Below are 18,009 nucleotides of genomic sequence, written 5' to 3'. Positions count from 1 at the left end.
GCTGTACATTGTTGGCCCTCCTCCTCCTCTTTACAGCTCAGCCCACTGCTAGTAACAAACACTAAATGCACTTTTTATTGACAAATTGTCATTTATTTTGCATTTATTTCTATAAAAAAGAGACAATATAATGCCATTTATACAAACAATATTCTTTTGTGCCTTTTTCCATTATTGGTCATTATTTAAGTTTGTAACATTTAGGTGGATCTTCTGTCAAAAATGGGATACAACAGTCATTAGTTTAATTTATTAGTTTGTTTAATCACCTGAAAATAAGAATCATTTTGTTTTTGTTACCTTAGAATGAGACGTTTTTCTACAGAAGGAGTGGGTCCTGTTCTACATATCCTAAAAACATATCTTAATAAAAGAAGTAAGCTAACTTAATTTAATCCTCCAAAAAATGATTTCCCTTGAATTAACCCTAACTTAAAAATTAATTGTTAAATAAATAACTGTTTTGAGTTAACTTTAATATGTGCAGTTTTACAAATATTGGTAATGTATTTCCAGTGGTTCCACCACTAGATGGCACTAAATCTTACAGACTGGTATCTACATAGTTTACTTCCTGCCTCTTCAGTCTTTACACCTTATCTTAATTTTGAAGTGCTCATACTCCTTAATTTCCTCTTCTTCCCTCTTCTTTCCTGTTCACTGCCTTTGTTCTTCATTTTCTTCTTTCTCTTCGTCACTTCTGTCTTTCCCTCTCAGTCATCATCCTCTTCTCCCCTCAAAGCATTGCGGAGGCTCCTCCAGAACTCCCCAGTCCTCTCCTCCTCCTGAGGCCACTCTAGGTAGGTGGTGGAGCCCATGAGTTTGCGCAGTTTGTAGAAGCGTTTAGGGATGTCGTCCTTGGACAACGGTTCCAGCAGGATCAAGATGGCTGCGTCCCTGCCGGCATGTCCATCAAATAGCCAGAAGTGAGAGAAGTCCAGCTCATAGCGACACCAGTCGGACTGGACAAAATTCTCAGAAAGGACGAACACGGTCCGCCGGCTGCGCTCCATGGCGCTCATGATGTTGTCCACAATCCACTGTCCAGGAAGGAAATCCCGCTTGTGTAGGCACAGGGTCAGAGGCCGGGGTCTTCTGTGATTCACTAAGTCTTCATCAGTCTCCCTGCAGGAATATTAGTCACAGAGCAGGTCACCACAAAAGCACATAGCACTGACAACTAGCATCCTTCTAATTTAAGTTTTTTAGTTTGTTTTTTTGCACAACTGAACATGAATGCATTATTCCTCTAGATTAAAATAATACTCACTTTAAAGAGAATTTTCACTTAAAATTTTGAAACCATACATCTTTACTAGTCACCAGATTCAGCAAAATACTGACTATTTTCATTGGTCAGACAATGCCCACTGAGAAATCACCAGTTCAGTTTACTACAATTAAAAGGCACTTAAAATGAGGTAAAAACGGCTTTTTTTGAAGTTGTTGCAGCCTAAAATGCAAATGATTTCACAACAGTTTTTCTAATAAACTACGCCCGGTTAGCTCACTCGGTAGAGCTGGTGACCCATGTACGGAGTTGCTGCAGCGGCGCAGGGTTTGAATCTGACCTGCGGCCCTTTCCTGCGTGTCATCCCCCCCTCTCTCTGTCCCCCTTTCCTGTCTGTCTTCAGCTGTCACTATCAAATAAAGGCAATAAAAGGCCAAAAAAATAATGAATAAAAAAATGATGAAAAATGTTCAACCAAATCTCACTCATATCTGGTAAGTAGCCTTTGAGTTATCCTACTAATTAATACATGTATAGACAAATTGTACAGAAAATGTAAAAATGATATTAATATAACGAAGAGTTTGGACGTTACCTTGGCTCTTCCAGCTCAGGTACCAAGAAGTTTTCCACCCAGCTAGCGTCTCTCTCACTGTAGGAGACGAAGGCGTCAAAGGACAGCAACGCCTCTGAATCTCCTCTGCCTCTGTGTCGCCGGGAGCTACGCTTGGCCTTTAGCCATGCCCACGTCATCTTCAGGTACCAGAACGCATGGAGGCGCCACAGCAGTATACACACCAGAATGGCAACAAACAGCGCCACCCCACAGCTCACAGACACAAACAAAACACGGTGGCACTCCACAACGGAGAGACGGACTTGGCCTACTGGTTCCCCCTGCAGGTAGAGGGGAGAGTCACAGACATAGCTCTCCTCTTCATCTGTTAAATACACGTCTCCATGTCCTTTAATGACTGACTGGAGGAAAGGAACAAAGTCACAGGAGCAGACAAATTTGTTCTGACCCGCCTGGAGGTTCTGGAGTCGTCTGTACAACTGGAGGTCTGACCGGTTGAACATGTTCAAGGTGTTCGACTGTCGAAAACAAGGAAGGTTCACAGTGAGAAACACAAAGAAGATTGTAAAAAGAAATATGAGATGTGACTTTTTCTTACCTGTATTTTCAGTGTTTGCAGATTAGGGAACAACTCTCCACTCGGCAGACTCAGAAACTTGTTCCCAGAGAGGTAAAGCTCTCTCAGGGCAGGCAGGACCAGATAGAAGTTTTTGAGATCATTGTTGCTCAGATCCAACACCTGTACATGATAAAGTAGAAGGGAATGGTGGTTTATCAGTGAGTGTTTCTGTTGTGATGATGTCAAGTCTGTCAGGATTACGGCCACATGGTACACTCTCAGTACCTCAAGAGTTGTGGGTAGGCAGGGCGTGATGGCTGTAAGTTTAGCCCTGGAGATGTTGAGGTATCGCAGAGTGTGGGGCCATGAGCAGGACAAGGGCATGGAGCTATATCCGTTCCTGCTAAGGTCCAGGTGGGTCAGTTTGGAAAGTTTCACTACCAGCCATCTCACCATGGACAAAGACTGGAAAACAGAGAGACAGCAAAGTGTTCAGTTCAGTCTTATTTGTGTTCCTGCCAATTTGACTTCTTTGTAGTAAAGTGTCACCATAACTGATACAATGAATGGAAAATCTATAATCACCTTCAGAGCATTTCCGCTGATGTTTAAAACTCGGAGGTCTGTAAGTGGGCTGTGTCCTCCGCACAGTGTCTCCTTCAGAGTCATGTCAGTTAGCAGATTGTCGGACAGGTCCAGGTACTGAAGGTTCTTTAGCAGGCCAGACGTTTGACAGGGCATCACATACGCCTGAGGGTTAAAGTCAGCCGTTGCTAATGAAACTCTTGAGAGTTGGAATAAAATGCAGTGTTCCATGATTCACACAAGGATTTATTTATTAATTTTGCTAATAAGAGGACTAATTGCCTGAGTCATTTGCATGTCCTCACAAAAGAAGTGGTGTTGGAAATTTGGCAACATATCTGGTACAGTTTTAGAATGTTTTTTGTCTTACAGATTCAAATTGGAGGTTCTGTATGTCTTTGAACTAAAACTACTTCAAATACATTTGATGTCTGAATTATGTTGTTTTTATGTTGTTTTTTTATGTATCTTTTATAGCCATTATTCAAGGAAAGAAAAACACCACTATAAGTTGAGTCCAAACTTCTAAATGGTATTGTATAAAGTTAAATAATGTAGAACCTACCATGTTACATACTTGTGATAAATAACACCTTGTTCTTTACCTTGCCATTAATAAGGGACACCTTCCTAGGATATTGCAGGAGAAATCCCAGGTTAAGAAATGAGACAAAGTGAAAGACATCCAGAACGACAATGTTTCGAATGAAGAACTCGTCGAAGCTTTTATGATAGGTCCAATTGGCTGGCGTCCACCTAACACCAATCAAAAAACAACAGATTATTAAACTATTCAAGTAGTTGTCCGTTCAAGCAACAGTTCTTTCCTTACCGTACAGTACTGTATTAAAATTTGGACAAAGTGAAACTATCTGCACCCATATTTACTGTTCATGCAAACATACTACATTTGTAAACAACATAGCAAATTGGACGGACAATTTTAGAATTTACCAAAAGCTGATTATGCTAACAGAAACATTACTTTTCAGCAGTGCTTCTGGTTCATATATCGACAACATTTATGAGTTTGATCACAGTTCCCAACTGTTGTTGTTGGTTGCTAGGTAGTCAATTCATATTTCTGTCTGGCAAATGATGGGTCGATCAAACACACTGCTCCTCTCCCCATTTGCTAAGCACAGTCATTCCAGAGAGCCATAGCCAAGTATGAGAGCGAGCGAGTCCGCAGATCTAGTGAGATGGACGCTTAGTTGACAACACTTTGAGTTTGATAAATCATGTTGGTTTCCTACCTGCCCTCGCCCGTCAGCGTGACACTGTCCACCGAAAAGCAGGTGAGCGGCACTCCATTAAACACCACCAGGAAATTAACGATGGCCTCATCGGACACAAAAACGTTGCGCAGGGTGATGTACCTTAAGATTGACATTATGAGAGGAGTGACTGGTCAGTGTGTTGCCAAACTGAAACTTTTTCCGGTTCAAAATGGCAGGAAGAAGTTTGAAATTTGAACCTAAGTCACTGAAGCAGAGAAAGAAGCTTTGTGTAAAGTGTATACTTAACCTGAATAATAAAAATACAATAAAAAAAAATTACGTACGTACGCACGTAATACAGGATGTTGACAGACAATGATCAGAAAGATTCCAATGTTCACAAGAGTTCAGTTAGAGATGGTTGAATGATTGCAAAAGGTGGATGTGTAAGTGTTTAATATACTGTGCAGTGACAATATTGCACTATTTATTTTCTCTTATTTACTATTTTCAGGAGCTTGCCTATTATTAAGAGTCTATCATTAAGAGTCAGAATTATAGCTTGAATGTTGATGTGTTTTGTGGCCCCTCTTAGCCCTAAAAGCATATGATCAATGATATTTTGCTAACTTTGGCAAACATGCTTTACCAGGAATTCCACATCCAAAATTAAAACAGAAGAAAAGAAGATTGTGGCCAAACCTGACTCTCCTTCTGGCTGATGCGTAGAGGGGCTGAACAGTCTCTTTCCCAATCAAATGGAGGTCCTCCAAAATGAGTGGCGTCTCAGGGTATGACACGTCACTGAGCACATCTGAGGCTAAGGGTACATTTGTTAAAAATGGATTGTGGAGGCTCAAAGTGACACGACCCAGCGGCCAAATGTCTGCTAGAGCACCAGACTCGTATCTGCAGACAGAAAAAGAGAAGTATAGTGAAACACTAAAGCACTAAATGTGGATTAATCTGCTGTTATATAGTTAAATAGTCCCAAACAAATGCTTGTAGGGTTTGATAAAAACTACAGTGACCAGGTGGATTATTACTGGGCATTTAGAAAAGATAATTGTGATATTTGAGTGGTTTTTTTTTCCAAATATTTCCATTTTCAGTAGCAAGCAATGGGCTTGGAGCTGAGAGTCTCAGACAGGGATGAAAGTATTAAAAGTATTATCAGCAATTAAAATTAGTTAGTCATCTATATACACTGGATATGCACATTTTTCTCAAGATTTTACTGCTACGGCTAAATGCTACCAGAAGGCTTGAGGTGGCTGCACAGTCAACAGTCTGTGTGCCACAGTGGTGGTCAGTTCAGTGCTTCAGTTCAGTTACAGTTTCAGTCCCGAACCTCGTCAGGTTGTTGGCGTGCACAGTGAGCTCCTCCAGCTGAGTGACACCAGACAGATCTCCTATCTTTAGCTCCTCCAGAGCAGGACCTCCAAATGCCAGTGTCCTCAGCCTGGCCAGCCCCTGAAACACCGGAGGAGAACCCAGGCAGCTGGAGGAGAGGAGAGGAGGAAAGAAGAAGCTTCTTTAAAAGGCAAGAAGTATGTGGACACTTGAGCATCATACGTATGTGGAGGTTTCTGTTTCGTCTTTATACTGTAACCTGTATGCTTTACCTGTATGGGTTGTTGAGCAGGTTGAGCTTCTGCAGAGCTCCCAGCTTGCTGAACCATTTGTGGTTAAGAGCAGTCAGCTGATTGTCTGACAGATCCAGCTCCTCCAGGCTCCACAGAGAGTCAAATGCTGACAGGTGGATTACAGCTAGCCTGTTACCTGAAGGTCAGTAATATGTACATATAACGACACCATACATTCTTACCAAAATGTTATCAGGTGTTCCACAGAGTTCAATCCCTGGACCATCATTAATGTCAATGATCATTATTGTTAGGGTCCCTATTATTATGGTTTCTTATTATTATGAAGAAGATCCAGATCTGAGGGGTATTGCACAAAAGTAGAATAAAGAAATCCAGGACAATTGAGCAAGCGCGGCTTGACCTAGCCTGCTCGGCGCATCCTGGCTTAATTAGTTGCACGTTTGCCGAGCCAGGATGAAAAGGCGCAGCTATGTTAAGCCAGGTGTAGACAGTCGGGATAAGTGCGTGTTCACGGCATACTGAAATAGACCTTGTGATCGCTCACAGAATCACCGATGGGAACATGGATAAGAGTTGCGCTTCATATTTCACGGCCGCTGAAAAACAGCTCCTGATGGAGTTCTATGAAGAGGTGAACGATATAAGAAAAAAAGGCAATACCAATGCCATAATTAAAGAAAGAGAGAAAGCCTGGCAGACAATAGCGGACCGGCTTAATGCTTAAGTAGTCCAAAACTGTACAATGAATAAACAGTGCTCCACTGGAACTGTCATCATTAGGCTCTAATTAAAGGACTAAAGGAGTTACTTTAAGTCCACTAATCAACTGTTGTACACTTTGCTTTAAATGTGGCAAGTAGAGGTGCATGTTACTTAAATGTAGAGTATGATTAAGTGCAAACAATTATCCACAATGTGTGTCATTTTATCTATTTTTCTCATGTTACATTTTTATCTACTTTATCTTTCTATCCTTCATAAAGAACAAACTTGTCTGGCCATAAAAGGACCTGGCAGCAAGTTACATTAAAAATGTAAAAAAATAAACATTTTGCAGGCTGGTAAGTGACTATAAAGTAGTAACAGTGAACAAATGAGGTGAATAGATTAGGTGTCTGCTGACATGTTGAATGTCTGTATGATTGTAGCAGTTAAAAAAAAGCCCATAGAACTGGCACAGGGAGCGGCCCACCAAGCCAGGATATGTGCGGCAAATAATGGTTCCTTTATTGAGGTTCTCTGCAACCCCAACAGAATAAAGGAAGCTCCCTCTTGCAAAACATCTCAATGTAACACAGACCATCTGTGGTAGAGTGAGAGCATGGCTTCCTGCCGTCTGGTGCTGTATTTTTGGACCCAGCAGCCTACATAAATATCTTAGTCCATCACCTGAGAATCTGTATCTCTCAATGAGATAGTCATCTCCAACGGCCAATGGGTCTGACCTGTCCCAGAAGACTCTTTCATGCCTAAATGCTCGTCTGACGATTAGGGCTTCCTCATCCAGCACATCCTCCAAGAAAGGGCAAGCCATTATGAAGAGGGAACAGGTGAATGGGAGTTGGATGGATGGATGGATGGATGGATGGATGGATGGATGGATGGATGGGTGGATAGATAGATAGATGTGTATATATATATATATATGTATATGTATATATATATATTATATATATTGCCCTTGTCACAGATTTCATTGAAAACACCTTTGCAACTTCATCAGCTGTGTTTTGTAATCTCAATTACTGCAATAAAACACATATTTATGAAACCTCTGACAGGCTTTTGACAAGCAGTCTTCATTAGCATAGCAATATAACACTTGGCCTGAGTAATAATACTACCACTTGAATCAATATAAAAAGACTGTTGCAATTACAAACAGCCAACAGATTTAAATGAAATGAGAAATGACAATATATGTGTAATATTTTAATGCAGGATAATTCAAATGATGCAACATACTTAGAAAGACCATGGACATGCTGTAAAACACATTAATTCCTCACAGGACTGACGGTGGAAATACAGGTGAATCACTAGGATTAATGTTAGCCTGGCTGTTAGCCTGGTCTGGAGCAGGCTAGCTGCAGAGAATAAATCACCATAGTAACTTGGCCAGGATAAGTTTGACCTGCTTTCATGCAACCAACTTGAGGCTAAATTCAGCCAGGATAACCAACATATCCCGACTTAATCCCTTATCCTGGTTTTGTGCAATACCCCTCTGGTAAAGGTGCTTTTAGTTACGTTGGCTTTGCTCTCCGGAACAAGCTTCACAATAAGCAAATTAAATTGTTCATGTTGTCTGTGAAGCGCTAAACAGTGTGAAAGGTACTATACAAATGAAGTTTGATTGATGATTGTCAAAGCTTTAGAGCTTTCTCATCTTTAATAAAGACAAAATTTTTCTGTCCAATAGATATCTACTTAAGCACTTAATCACTTATGCTGAAGAAATTCATCTGACTTTTTATGCACTGTGCAAATGTATTATATAATATGTTTGGGGATTGTTGCCTTGTTCCTATACCCAATAACATCCTATTAGCCTTACCATGGAGACTCAGAGCCCTCAGTTGTCTGTGGCCTGTCAGATCATCAACGGTCACCATGGTGATGTTGTTGAAGGAGAGATCAAGAGTCAGGGCACGGTCTGTTACCACAGGAACACGGGTAAATCCATCATACGAGCAGTTACAGGACAGCCGCAGGTCACAGCGATCGCACGAGGACCTCTCATCATCTGGGTTTGACCTCTGAGACCAGCAGAGAGAGTGGAGGAGGAGGAGCAAGGGTAAGGTGAAGTAAAGGTTGGTCTGCTGCTCCATATTGTAGGGGGGGGATCTGGAGGTGATGGAAGCAGGGAGGAAAGGAAAAGAATGACTGAGTGGGTGAATTAATCCGATAATGAACCGTAAAATAGGGAGAAAATAAGGGAAGTCAGAGTCGGTCAGCGGGCGGACACTCAGACCAGAATAAAAGTGAAAAAACAAACAGGGAGGAAGTGAGATTTGGATAAAAGAGGAAGTTTTTAACATTTTATTCGGACTTTACCACCATGTGGAGACCATTTACCAACACAGTATTCCCAAAGTGAGTGAATAGATCAACAAGCAGACAGGATTTAAGTTTGCCATACATCCTGTACTGAGGGCTTTTAATTCAGTTAAATTTTATCAGTGCCAAATTATAAAATAAGTTATCACAGGATTTAGAGAAGGTCTGGACTATTACTCCTCATAAAATAATTTACAGAGGCCCAACAATTCTGACCATGAGCTGTTCACATACTAGTAGGTAGTTTTGTTTTATGATTAAACATGTGATTCCAAAATTGGCATTCATTTGCTGCAAAATTATCATCCACTCCTCTGGTTTCAGGTTTTTCAACCAATTTTTGAACTGGACTAAATTAGATTTCAGTCGTTTGGGTAATATCGATATGCTAAATAGGGTTTTCATGCAAAAATACCTTTAAGAAGGATATAGTTCACTCATCTGTGAAGGTCAGATGAAAAGTAAATGTATGTTTAATTATCTCTGTTTTTACACAGAAGAGCATGCAGGGGTCGACCTCAAAATACTTTGCAGTGGTGGTGTGTGGTGATAGTTTGGGTGCGGTCACCTTTAGGTTGGGTGGTGTATTTTAGTTGTAGTGATTAATAGGGCTGCACGATATGGTAAAAACATCATATTGTGATTATTTTGACAGACAGATGTGATTGTCATTGAAAAAAATCACAATGATATTTTCCTAAATCTGTAGAGCAAGTAGTTGTAGTTAGATTAATATATTTATTAATAATAAGATTCAGATCTCCTTTCAGAGGGACTAAGACTAAGCGCAAACTAGAAAAATAATTTTTAAGCACTGGAGAAATAGAAAAAGACCCTTAAATTAAAATGAAACTCAGCAAATTATCTGTAAAATTAAGAAAGGGTACCATAAAAACTGCGTTATGTATTTTTTAAGTATCTTTGCTGGAAACCCCCATAAGGGACATTTAATTTTATTGCCCTTGTTTGCTCAAGTGCTTTCCTTATTCTGCTATTTATCTCTTTGCAACCGAATAGTTTCTGCTGTCGTAAAATGGAAAAATTATAACTGAAACAGCATCGTAGCCACAAGTCAGACAAAAAAAGTATATAGTATATAAGTCTGTGTTGCCTTACCTGATTCGAGCTGAGTCCTGATAATGAAGGGGAAACAGCTCAAGTTGCGAAAGACGAGAATGAGTTATAGAGTCTCTTTATGACTACATAGGGAGGAAGTAAGAACTCTGAGGTGACAGCTGGAGCTGACTGCTGAAGTGTAAAAAGAGGTAGTGAGCATGAAAATTTACTCTCGGGGGGGAAATCTCTATGTGTGCGCCTGTAAAAGTGACAATAAATTCATCTTTTGCATATTTTGTAAAACACCTAAGGACAAAGTAGATTTCAAAGAAAATAACATTTGAATTGTTTTGTTTATTCAAAAAACTACATCTTATGAAATTTGATCAACTTCTTTATTTATTACATTTATTATTCATAAAAACAAGCAAGTAAGGCAGTTAAATGTATTATGTAGTATGTGGTTTGTGTTATATGATATACTGTTACCGTACTGGACCGTTACCACAATGACTTCTGCTTGTTCTGACTTTCAGACTCTAATCATCACTTCCTCTTTGTCTCCACTCATAAATACTTTATACTTAAAGTAATAATTTAAAAGTGACAGAAATAATCTGTTACAAATAATTCAGTGTAAACGAGAAGAGTGCACTCAATGCGGATGAGAAAGCACCTAATGCAATGCCGCCACAAGTGCCAGATGCAACCAGCAGAGATTTGCATTTCATATTACAAGTTTCTGTAGAGTCACATCGTATTGCACTCGATCGTATTGCATCATATAGCCAAACTGTATAAACTTCATAAGGAAACAATAAATGACAGTCATAGATGCAGTGTGATCTAAGAACAGTGGTGGAAGTATTCAGATCTTTGACTTAACTTTTGCTTTGTCATTACACTTCCTATGACCTTAGGATCAAATGTTACACTAACAAAGATTAATTGAAAAGTGTAACAGCAGACCTGCAGAGATGGATATTGCATTCTCTTCATTATTTCTTCATTGTGTATCAGCAGACAAGGACCTGTGTATACAGATTTTCTTGTAATTATGGTGAGTGGGGTTATATCGTTTTCATTTCATTGTTCAGTGTCTCATTGTGTCTTGCCTTCCTAGAATGTCTGTTTGTACTCTCGAAAGCTGCTTTAAGACCTTGTATTGTGCAAATCTGGGTTACAGACTATTTTTGCAAGTAAAAACTGGTTCTCAGGTTACTTGAAATTGTTTAAAAGAAATATTTAAAACAAAGAGTGAGACACATTTTTTTGATAACCTGGTTACTAGACCAATCTGGCAAATACGTCCCTCCACACCCTAATTTAAACAGATTTTCCACAGTCCTAGATCCAATCTGGATAGGCACAACCAAGTATCAAATATGGGGCCGGTTTTATACGACAACTGTATGGATGAGCAACCTCATTGGCCATTGAGGCATTTCAAAAAATACCTGGCAGGCAAACATCAACCATTCAGATCAATGAACCAAACAACGTAGTCAAACTCTTAAGGAAGAGATCGAAAACATCTTTTCCATCATGAAAAGCCTTCATTACTGTTCTTTGCTCTTCTTTAAATGAAGAAAGTCAAGTTGTTAACCCTAGATTTGTGTGCCATTAGAAGCATTGTTTTCTTCCAAATCCTGGTTGCAATGTAGTTTAAGCTGACCTTTGACCTTATTCCCTTGCATATCTAGGCTAGCTACTAGATGTTACTACGATGTACAAATGTGAACCAAGTTGTTTTCAAGGCTCTACAACCAGCAGAATGGACTGTTTATTGCCACAAATAGCCTACCAAGTAGCCTCCAACAGCATGGTTTTCCTACTTCAAGACTCCCATGACTGTGAATTACTTTGGTTATGTTCAGGCATTCAAAACTACTTTGTTAGGTTTGGGTAAACATCGTGGTTTTTGGGTTAGAATCACTACTTTGTTAAGATTAGTGGACCTTCGTCACCATGGTTACATTAATAACCACTTGGTTAAGGTCAGGGAACGAATCAAAGTCAGCTAGACAAGAATATTTTGAAGGGGCTCATGGATATCGGTCATTGCTATTAATGCAGAGTCAGGTGTATATGTGCAAATACTGAGTAAAAATGCGTTTCAGATAACGCTTCTGCTGCGGAGAGTCTTCAGCCTCATCCAAGGGTAAACCTATAGTGACGTCACAGTACATTAAATATGTTTGTGATCTGAGGAGAGAAATAGTCAATGCAGTAACAGCCTAGTTTGACAGTTTGATCTGAGTTTGGTGCTGGACAAGGTAGCCATGTCCTAAAGCGCATACCCTGCTTTATTGTCTATTTTACTCTAGATAGGACCATAATTTACTAAATGAACATCATGCTGTATGGAAGAAGACTTGAAACTAGAGATTACACTCATTAGGAAATTGTCATTTCTCCATAAGACTTAATGGTACTGGTCTTTATTGTAGCCAATGGAGCAGCTGGCCTTTACATAGACTACAAGTTTAAGACACTTCCACTTCTTCCATCTTAAAACATAAATACTGAACATGATGGGATGATTTTAGGGCTCGTCAATAGTGCGGAATTTCATTGTTGCAGTTATCTTGACAGCCCTACACGACACTTGCTTTTTCCTGTCTACACCGGAAGTCGGGATGTGTTGTGCGATGTTGATTAGAGAAAGATCATCATTAGCTGCATTTCCACAAATAACAGTTTTATAATCTACAGTGTAAAAGACTGACAGAGCTGGAACAGTAGTTTGACAAACAGATGAAATCAGTTCTCCTGCAGTTCTGGGTATTAGCTGGTCATGATGACTGGGCAGAATGTATTGGATTTTACAGCTTATGTTGTACATGTCTCGGTGTTTACTGCAGTCTGTGACCCAGACTTGCACAATACAAGGTCTTAAATTAGAGCCAGTTTAGACAGCACGAACAGACAAGACAGCCTGGGAAGCCGAGACACTGTGAACAATGCAGTGAAAGGCCGGTATAAAAAATGATGTAACCCAAAACTCATCACGATTACAATAGTCTCGAAAAGAGTATCTATATACACAAGGGCTCGTCCGCTGATATACAATAATTAAATAAGGTCATTGTTAGTGTAACATTTCATCTCAAAGCTGCACTTCAGTCGTGGGAAATGAAACAATGACACAGCAGAAGTGATGTGCAGGATAAAAGGCAGAGAGGCAAAGCTTTGGCTCAACACAGCAGCTGATCCTCAAACAGGTGAGTCTACTTTAGATTGTTTATGAAAACTAATTATTACTTTATTTGATTGCAGTGTGATTAAGGGCTGCATTTTGAGAGGAATATATTATCACAAGATATGAAGAATTGAATTTAGTGCACAATAATAGCCTCTCTCGCTCTTCTCTAATTTAACGTAAACATAATTTCAAGGAAACTGTCTTCAGTGTGTTTTTTAATTAATATGTCAAACCTTTAAAATAAGTTTTGCTGACCTATAATATTTTGTTGAGATATGTACTGTTATGCTTTAAAAAAATTTTAATGTTTGTGTTTTAGAAGCAAAATGAGTGACCTGTGACCCTCATTATTTGGTTGCTTGAAAATTAAATAGTTGCAATTGAGATTTGTTTCCAAAATTATCATTAATTATTTGCCTATTTAAAAACTACAGTTTGAGTCAGTTGCCTTGAAATTATAATTTTCTCAACTGTTTTTTTACAGTGTATATACTTACATTATGTTACATTATATATATACTGTGTGTGTGTGTGTGTGTGTGTGTGTGTGTGTGTACTAATATCTTTCTCTGTGCTAAAAATGTCCCATAAATATAAAGCCAACAAAGAGATAAGAACTCTTTAAAGCATTTCTACAAATTACCATTGCTCATGCCTCAAGGAAACAAACTGAAAATGCAACAAAAACACCCGTCTAATAAAAATGTCCTGACATAACTTTTGTTATGAATTGGTGCTATAAAAATATAATGGGCAAAGCTCCATACATGACTATAAATCTGGGATTGACGCTTTTAATCACACAAGTTATTAGGTAGATTAACTGATTTGGGGCCCTTGGCAACCTCAGGTGTGGAGCAGTTAAATAAAGTTGTAGACAACAAGTAACAAGTACAATGTTTCCCTCTGAAATAGAAGGCCAAGTACAGTATTACCTGTATCTGTTATCTGTACCAACTAAATTATCCATATTTGTACTCCTTACTGGGTCGTGCTTAAACCTGAAATGGGTGAGGCTAACCAAAAATTGTTAATTTAAGCCTGAAATTGATATGGGTTGATGCAAAGTTGTTATATTCATTAGGAAACTCTTTACAGAATTGAGCTTAAGCAATTACAAAAATGATAAATTATCCAAAAACCTTGCTGACAGGCCACACATCATCATCGTCATCATCACCATGAAGTTGCTCAGTGTGTCTCTTGCACTCTGCTACCTCCTGACGCTGAGCCGAGCCGCTCCGTTCAACTCCTCTGTCTCCACAGAGAGGCACCTGGGCCTCTGTGAGTACACGAAGGACCACACCAGCAACCTGCCTGGGGCGTTCGTCCCGCAGTGCGACGCCAACGGGAATTTCCTCCCGCAGCAGTGCTGGGCGTCCACCGGGTACTGCTGGTGCGTCGACGTCATCACTGGAAAGGAGATACCGCACACGAAGACACCACCGGGAACCGTGCCTGTTAACTGCAGTGAGTGATGTCATATTTTGTTCTAGTTTTCTAAATATGAACAGTGGTGGACTTAAACTATATGTACAATTTTGGGGTGCTCATAGGCCAGGTGATGTCTTATTTACTGAAACTTTCACTGTATCCTGATTTTAGTACACAAAATCTGGATCTTCCTAGTGCTCCTAATGGCATTTGCAAGACCCAAATGAAGACAATCCGAACCGAGAAAGATATAAAGACGCTTTGGGTTGGAGTCTTGGCTCCGATTGGTTGTTTTTGTTCAGGTCGGGTGGATTATTGTAAATGCCATTAGGAGTACTAAGAGGAGCCAGAGGAACTTGATTTTTTCACAGACTATCTGTCTCATGTACTGCTGTCAGGATATAGTGGAAGTTTACTACTGCAGCTTTAATGTGCAACATTAAGGAGGATCAGTTGACAAAAATGAAATGTAATATCCATAGGTATGTTTTCATTACATTAAAATAAAAAATGAACCGGCATGTTTCTACAGTAGCCCAAAAGGGACAAATCAAACACTGTAGGCGGGGAGGGTGAAGCAAGGGAGTTGTAACCTGCAACTACACTGCTATATGCCACTGAATACTACACACTGGTCCTTTTAAAGATGAAGATTTTGCAAACAAAACACATGACCAGTTTATACAAAAAGCTGCATTGTTAAATATTGAACTATCCAAAAGTGAACAATTACACTCCACTGCAAACAGCTAATGCGATGCTTACACCTGAATGCATCAGTAATCCGACACGGGTCATTCTGTTGTCTAATGAGTAACATAAACTTTTTATGTTGGTATACTGCTGTACTTAAAAGTAAAATTATAATGAATGCATAATGTGTTGTTGCAACAATGGTGGCTCTTTAAGAGGTTAGGGTAGATGCTGCTAGCATCAGTTATATCAGAACTTGAGAGTATTTCAGGCCTGACTAATCCTACCTATTATGCCTTTGAGTAAAACCTTTTTTTAAATGTATTTAATTATTGTTTTTATTGTGTTGAAAGTGTATTGTTTTTTCTTCTTTATGCATACATTAAATTCATGTTTTCCATATATAGGACTGCACAGTGATTGCAAAAATTATATAATTTATTTGATGATCACTTATAGTGACATTTATTTTTATTTTAAAAGTTAGATTATTAAATTTTAGATCGAGTTTGGAGCCATCTTGTGGAAATGTCAGGAATTAGACTGTAGTAAACAACACTGAGATACATGATAGCAATTTCACAGGGATTTTTCGACAAACAATTAAGTGCTCTTGTCACATAAATAAGGTTACGGTACAAACCTTTAATTCAGTCTGTAATATTTCAATCTTCTAACTGAAACATTGAATCAGAATGATGACTGCAGTTATTAAATTGTTAATTGTGCTGCACAACTTACGGGTCAGTAAAATAAAATATTTATTTTATTTTTTTCTTTTGTAGAGAAGGACTACTACTGCCCCTATGGCTGGTCCCGTTTTGACAAACGATGTTTCGTCTTCATCGACAAACCGAAGACATGGATCGAAGCCGAGGTAAGGACTGACGGAGGGAGCGCCCCCTGGAGGCTGCGACGTACATGTGACAAAATGAAAGAGTTGTAAAGAATCAAACGTGGTGAACACTCTTTCTCTTGTCACCTTCAGATTTACTGTCTGTTTGAAGGTGCAAACCTGGCTTCAATCCACAGTTATGACGAGAATCGCTTCGTCCAGGATCTGACCAGAGGAGACACCCACGACTTCCCTGAAACCTGGATCGGTGGCTTTGATATCATAATGGTATGGAAATCTTTTAGTTTAGTCGACGTTAACTAACCTTTCTAATCCAAGTTTTCACTCTGATATCTAGCTCTGTAGGAGTAAAATGTATTTTTTAATGTCAGCATATATGGAATATCTGAATAATAAAATTCAGTGTCACAAAACATAGATTTGCCTGCTAGTGCTAGGCTAATCTATGTTAAAAAGACAAACACATTTTTTAAAATAGTTGTAAATGGTAAGTTTTAATGGTAAAATCGGTATTTAAGTCACATCTTGAATTAGCTAATCTGCATCAATCATTAGCTGGCTAATTAGCTAATGTTTTACTAACATTAGCTAACTTAAGATCTTTGAACTATCTTCAAAATGTGGTCGTCTGTTGAACATAGACTAGCCTAGTGCATAGCATATGTAAGTACAGGAAGGGAGGAAGGTGACCTAGGTTTTGACTGTTATTGGAGCACAGAGACAAAAGGGGTGAGACATTAGGAAGGGTCAATTTACAAAGACAGCGGCAAATACTTTCACAAGGAGCAAAATCTGATGATTCAGCCTATTTTTCAGCCGTACAATGCGATTACAGATTTATACCTGGTATAAGTGTTCATATATTTCTATCCATAGCACTACTATTGGTTGTGGAGTGATGGCTCCAAGTTCAACTACAACAACATCGGCAAAGAAGACGACGCAATGGAGGAAAATGAGCACTGTCTGAAGATGAATGATGGATGTAATAAGCACACACATGCATACAAGCTTTTAAAGTCCAGGTGAAACAGAAACAGAGTGAAGGTAGTGACATTGTTGATTTAAATCGGTTAATTCTTGCTTACATAAGCACGCGTCACAAGAATAAATTATTGTATTTTGATATAGCATTTTCTTTTGCTTCTTTTTTTTTTTTGCCATACATTGTTAAATAGGGGAAAATAACTGAGGATGCATTCTGAAAGGCTTAAAATGACATTTCACCTGGACTTTACCTGACACCTGTGTGGAAAGAACTGCAACAGAATTGACTTTTTCGCGATGACATTAGTTTTATGCTGTTATTGATTATCTTGCTTAATTTCAACTGTAAAATCTGTGCAAGATCTTGTGAGTCAAGTGCTTCTTTCTTCCCCATTGCAGATGACTGGAAGTGGGACCCTGCCCGTTGCAATGAGAGTCTCCCTTTTGTTTGTGCGAAGAGGATGTGGGCCTGACAAGTTCCTGGCTACAGGATGCAGAACAGTTAGAGTAACATTTCCTCTTCAAAATCAGTTCCCGCCACTCCTTGTCTTCCTTGTTTTTGTCAAACGTGATCGATATATATGGGTAAAGTCTGGCTATAATCCACCAGCACCACCACCTTTCAGTCTAACTTCTGCCACGCATATCATATCTTCAGCAAGATTTGTAATTCCAATGTCAATAAAAATATCATTGAATGCATTAGAAGCTTTAGAAATGATATCAATAAAAAATTGCACAACAAAGATTTATGTGTTTAGTACTTGTTTCCGTCTCTCCATTAATTCAGTAAAATCACACACCTGACTTAGTATAGCGGTTATTTGTAGTAATATGTTTGTTTTTTTTTTGTGACTTTTCAGTTTTTAATGTCAGCACATGTGAAATATCTGAATCATAGAACATCAGTGTCACAAGTCAAATAAAACTCGATTT

At 39.0% G+C, this 18,009-nt stretch overlaps 2 protein-coding genes across 2 annotated transcripts; one reads left to right on the top strand and one right to left on the bottom strand.

Moving 5' to 3' along the window:
• Positions 1-68: 68 nt before the first annotated feature.
• LOC127360723 (toll-like receptor 2 type-2) lies at positions 69-8,646 on the bottom strand. Its single transcript, XM_051395202.1, has 11 exons — positions 8,340-8,646; positions 5,798-5,954; positions 5,524-5,673; positions 4,875-5,081; positions 4,209-4,331; positions 3,558-3,708; positions 2,953-3,117; positions 2,653-2,832; positions 2,407-2,547; positions 1,827-2,326; positions 69-1,125 (listed from the first exon to the last, which is right to left on the bottom strand). The coding sequence occupies exons 1-11, from the start codon at positions 8,611-8,613 to the stop codon at positions 714-716; spliced, it is 2,460 nt and encodes an 819-aa protein (XP_051251162.1). The 5' UTR covers positions 8,614-8,646; the 3' UTR covers positions 69-713.
• A 4,076-nt stretch (positions 8,647-12,722) lies between these two features.
• Positions 12,723-17,819, top strand: si:dkeyp-75b4.10 (ladderlectin). Its single transcript, XM_051395209.1, has 6 exons — positions 12,723-13,122; positions 14,257-14,573; positions 16,016-16,107; positions 16,219-16,353; positions 16,963-17,071; positions 17,473-17,819. The coding sequence occupies exons 2-6, from the start codon at positions 14,285-14,287 to the stop codon at positions 17,544-17,546; spliced, it is 699 nt and encodes a 232-aa protein (XP_051251169.1). The 5' UTR covers positions 12,723-13,122; positions 14,257-14,284; the 3' UTR covers positions 17,547-17,819.
• The last annotated feature ends 190 nt before the right edge of the window (positions 17,820-18,009 follow it).

The sequence above is a fragment of the Dicentrarchus labrax genome, unplaced genomic scaffold (genome assembly GCF_905237075.1).
Source record: "Dicentrarchus labrax unplaced genomic scaffold, dlabrax2021, whole genome shotgun sequence".
In the NCBI taxonomy this organism is placed as follows: domain Eukaryota; kingdom Metazoa; phylum Chordata; class Actinopteri; family Moronidae; genus Dicentrarchus; species Dicentrarchus labrax.
The sequence above is the reverse complement of the archived record's forward strand: the minus strand, read 5'-3'. Positions and strand labels throughout refer to the sequence as shown.

Coding starts and splice junctions, on each gene's coding strand:
- LOC127360723 (XM_051395202.1), bottom strand. CDS start 8,613: ATGGAGCAGCAGACCAACCTTTACTTCACCTTACCCTTGCTCCTCCTC. Junction 3,118..3,557: donor TGTCCCTTATTAATGGCAAG/GTAAAGAACAAG, acceptor TTTAACCCTCAG/GCGTATGTGATGCCCTGTCA. Junction 2,833..2,952: donor TCAGCGGAAATGCTCTGAAG/GTGATTATAGAT, acceptor TCTGTTTTCCAG/TCTTTGTCCATGGTGAGATG.
- si:dkeyp-75b4.10 (XM_051395209.1), top strand. CDS start 14,285: ATGAAGTTGCTCAGTGTGTCTCTTGCACTCTGCTACCTCCTGACGCTG. Junction 16,108..16,218: donor AGACATGGATCGAAGCCGAG/GTAAGGACTGAC, acceptor TGTCACCTTCAG/ATTTACTGTCTGTTTGAAGG. Junction 16,354..16,962: donor GTGGCTTTGATATCATAATG/GTATGGAAATCT, acceptor TTCTATCCATAG/CACTACTATTGGTTGTGGAG.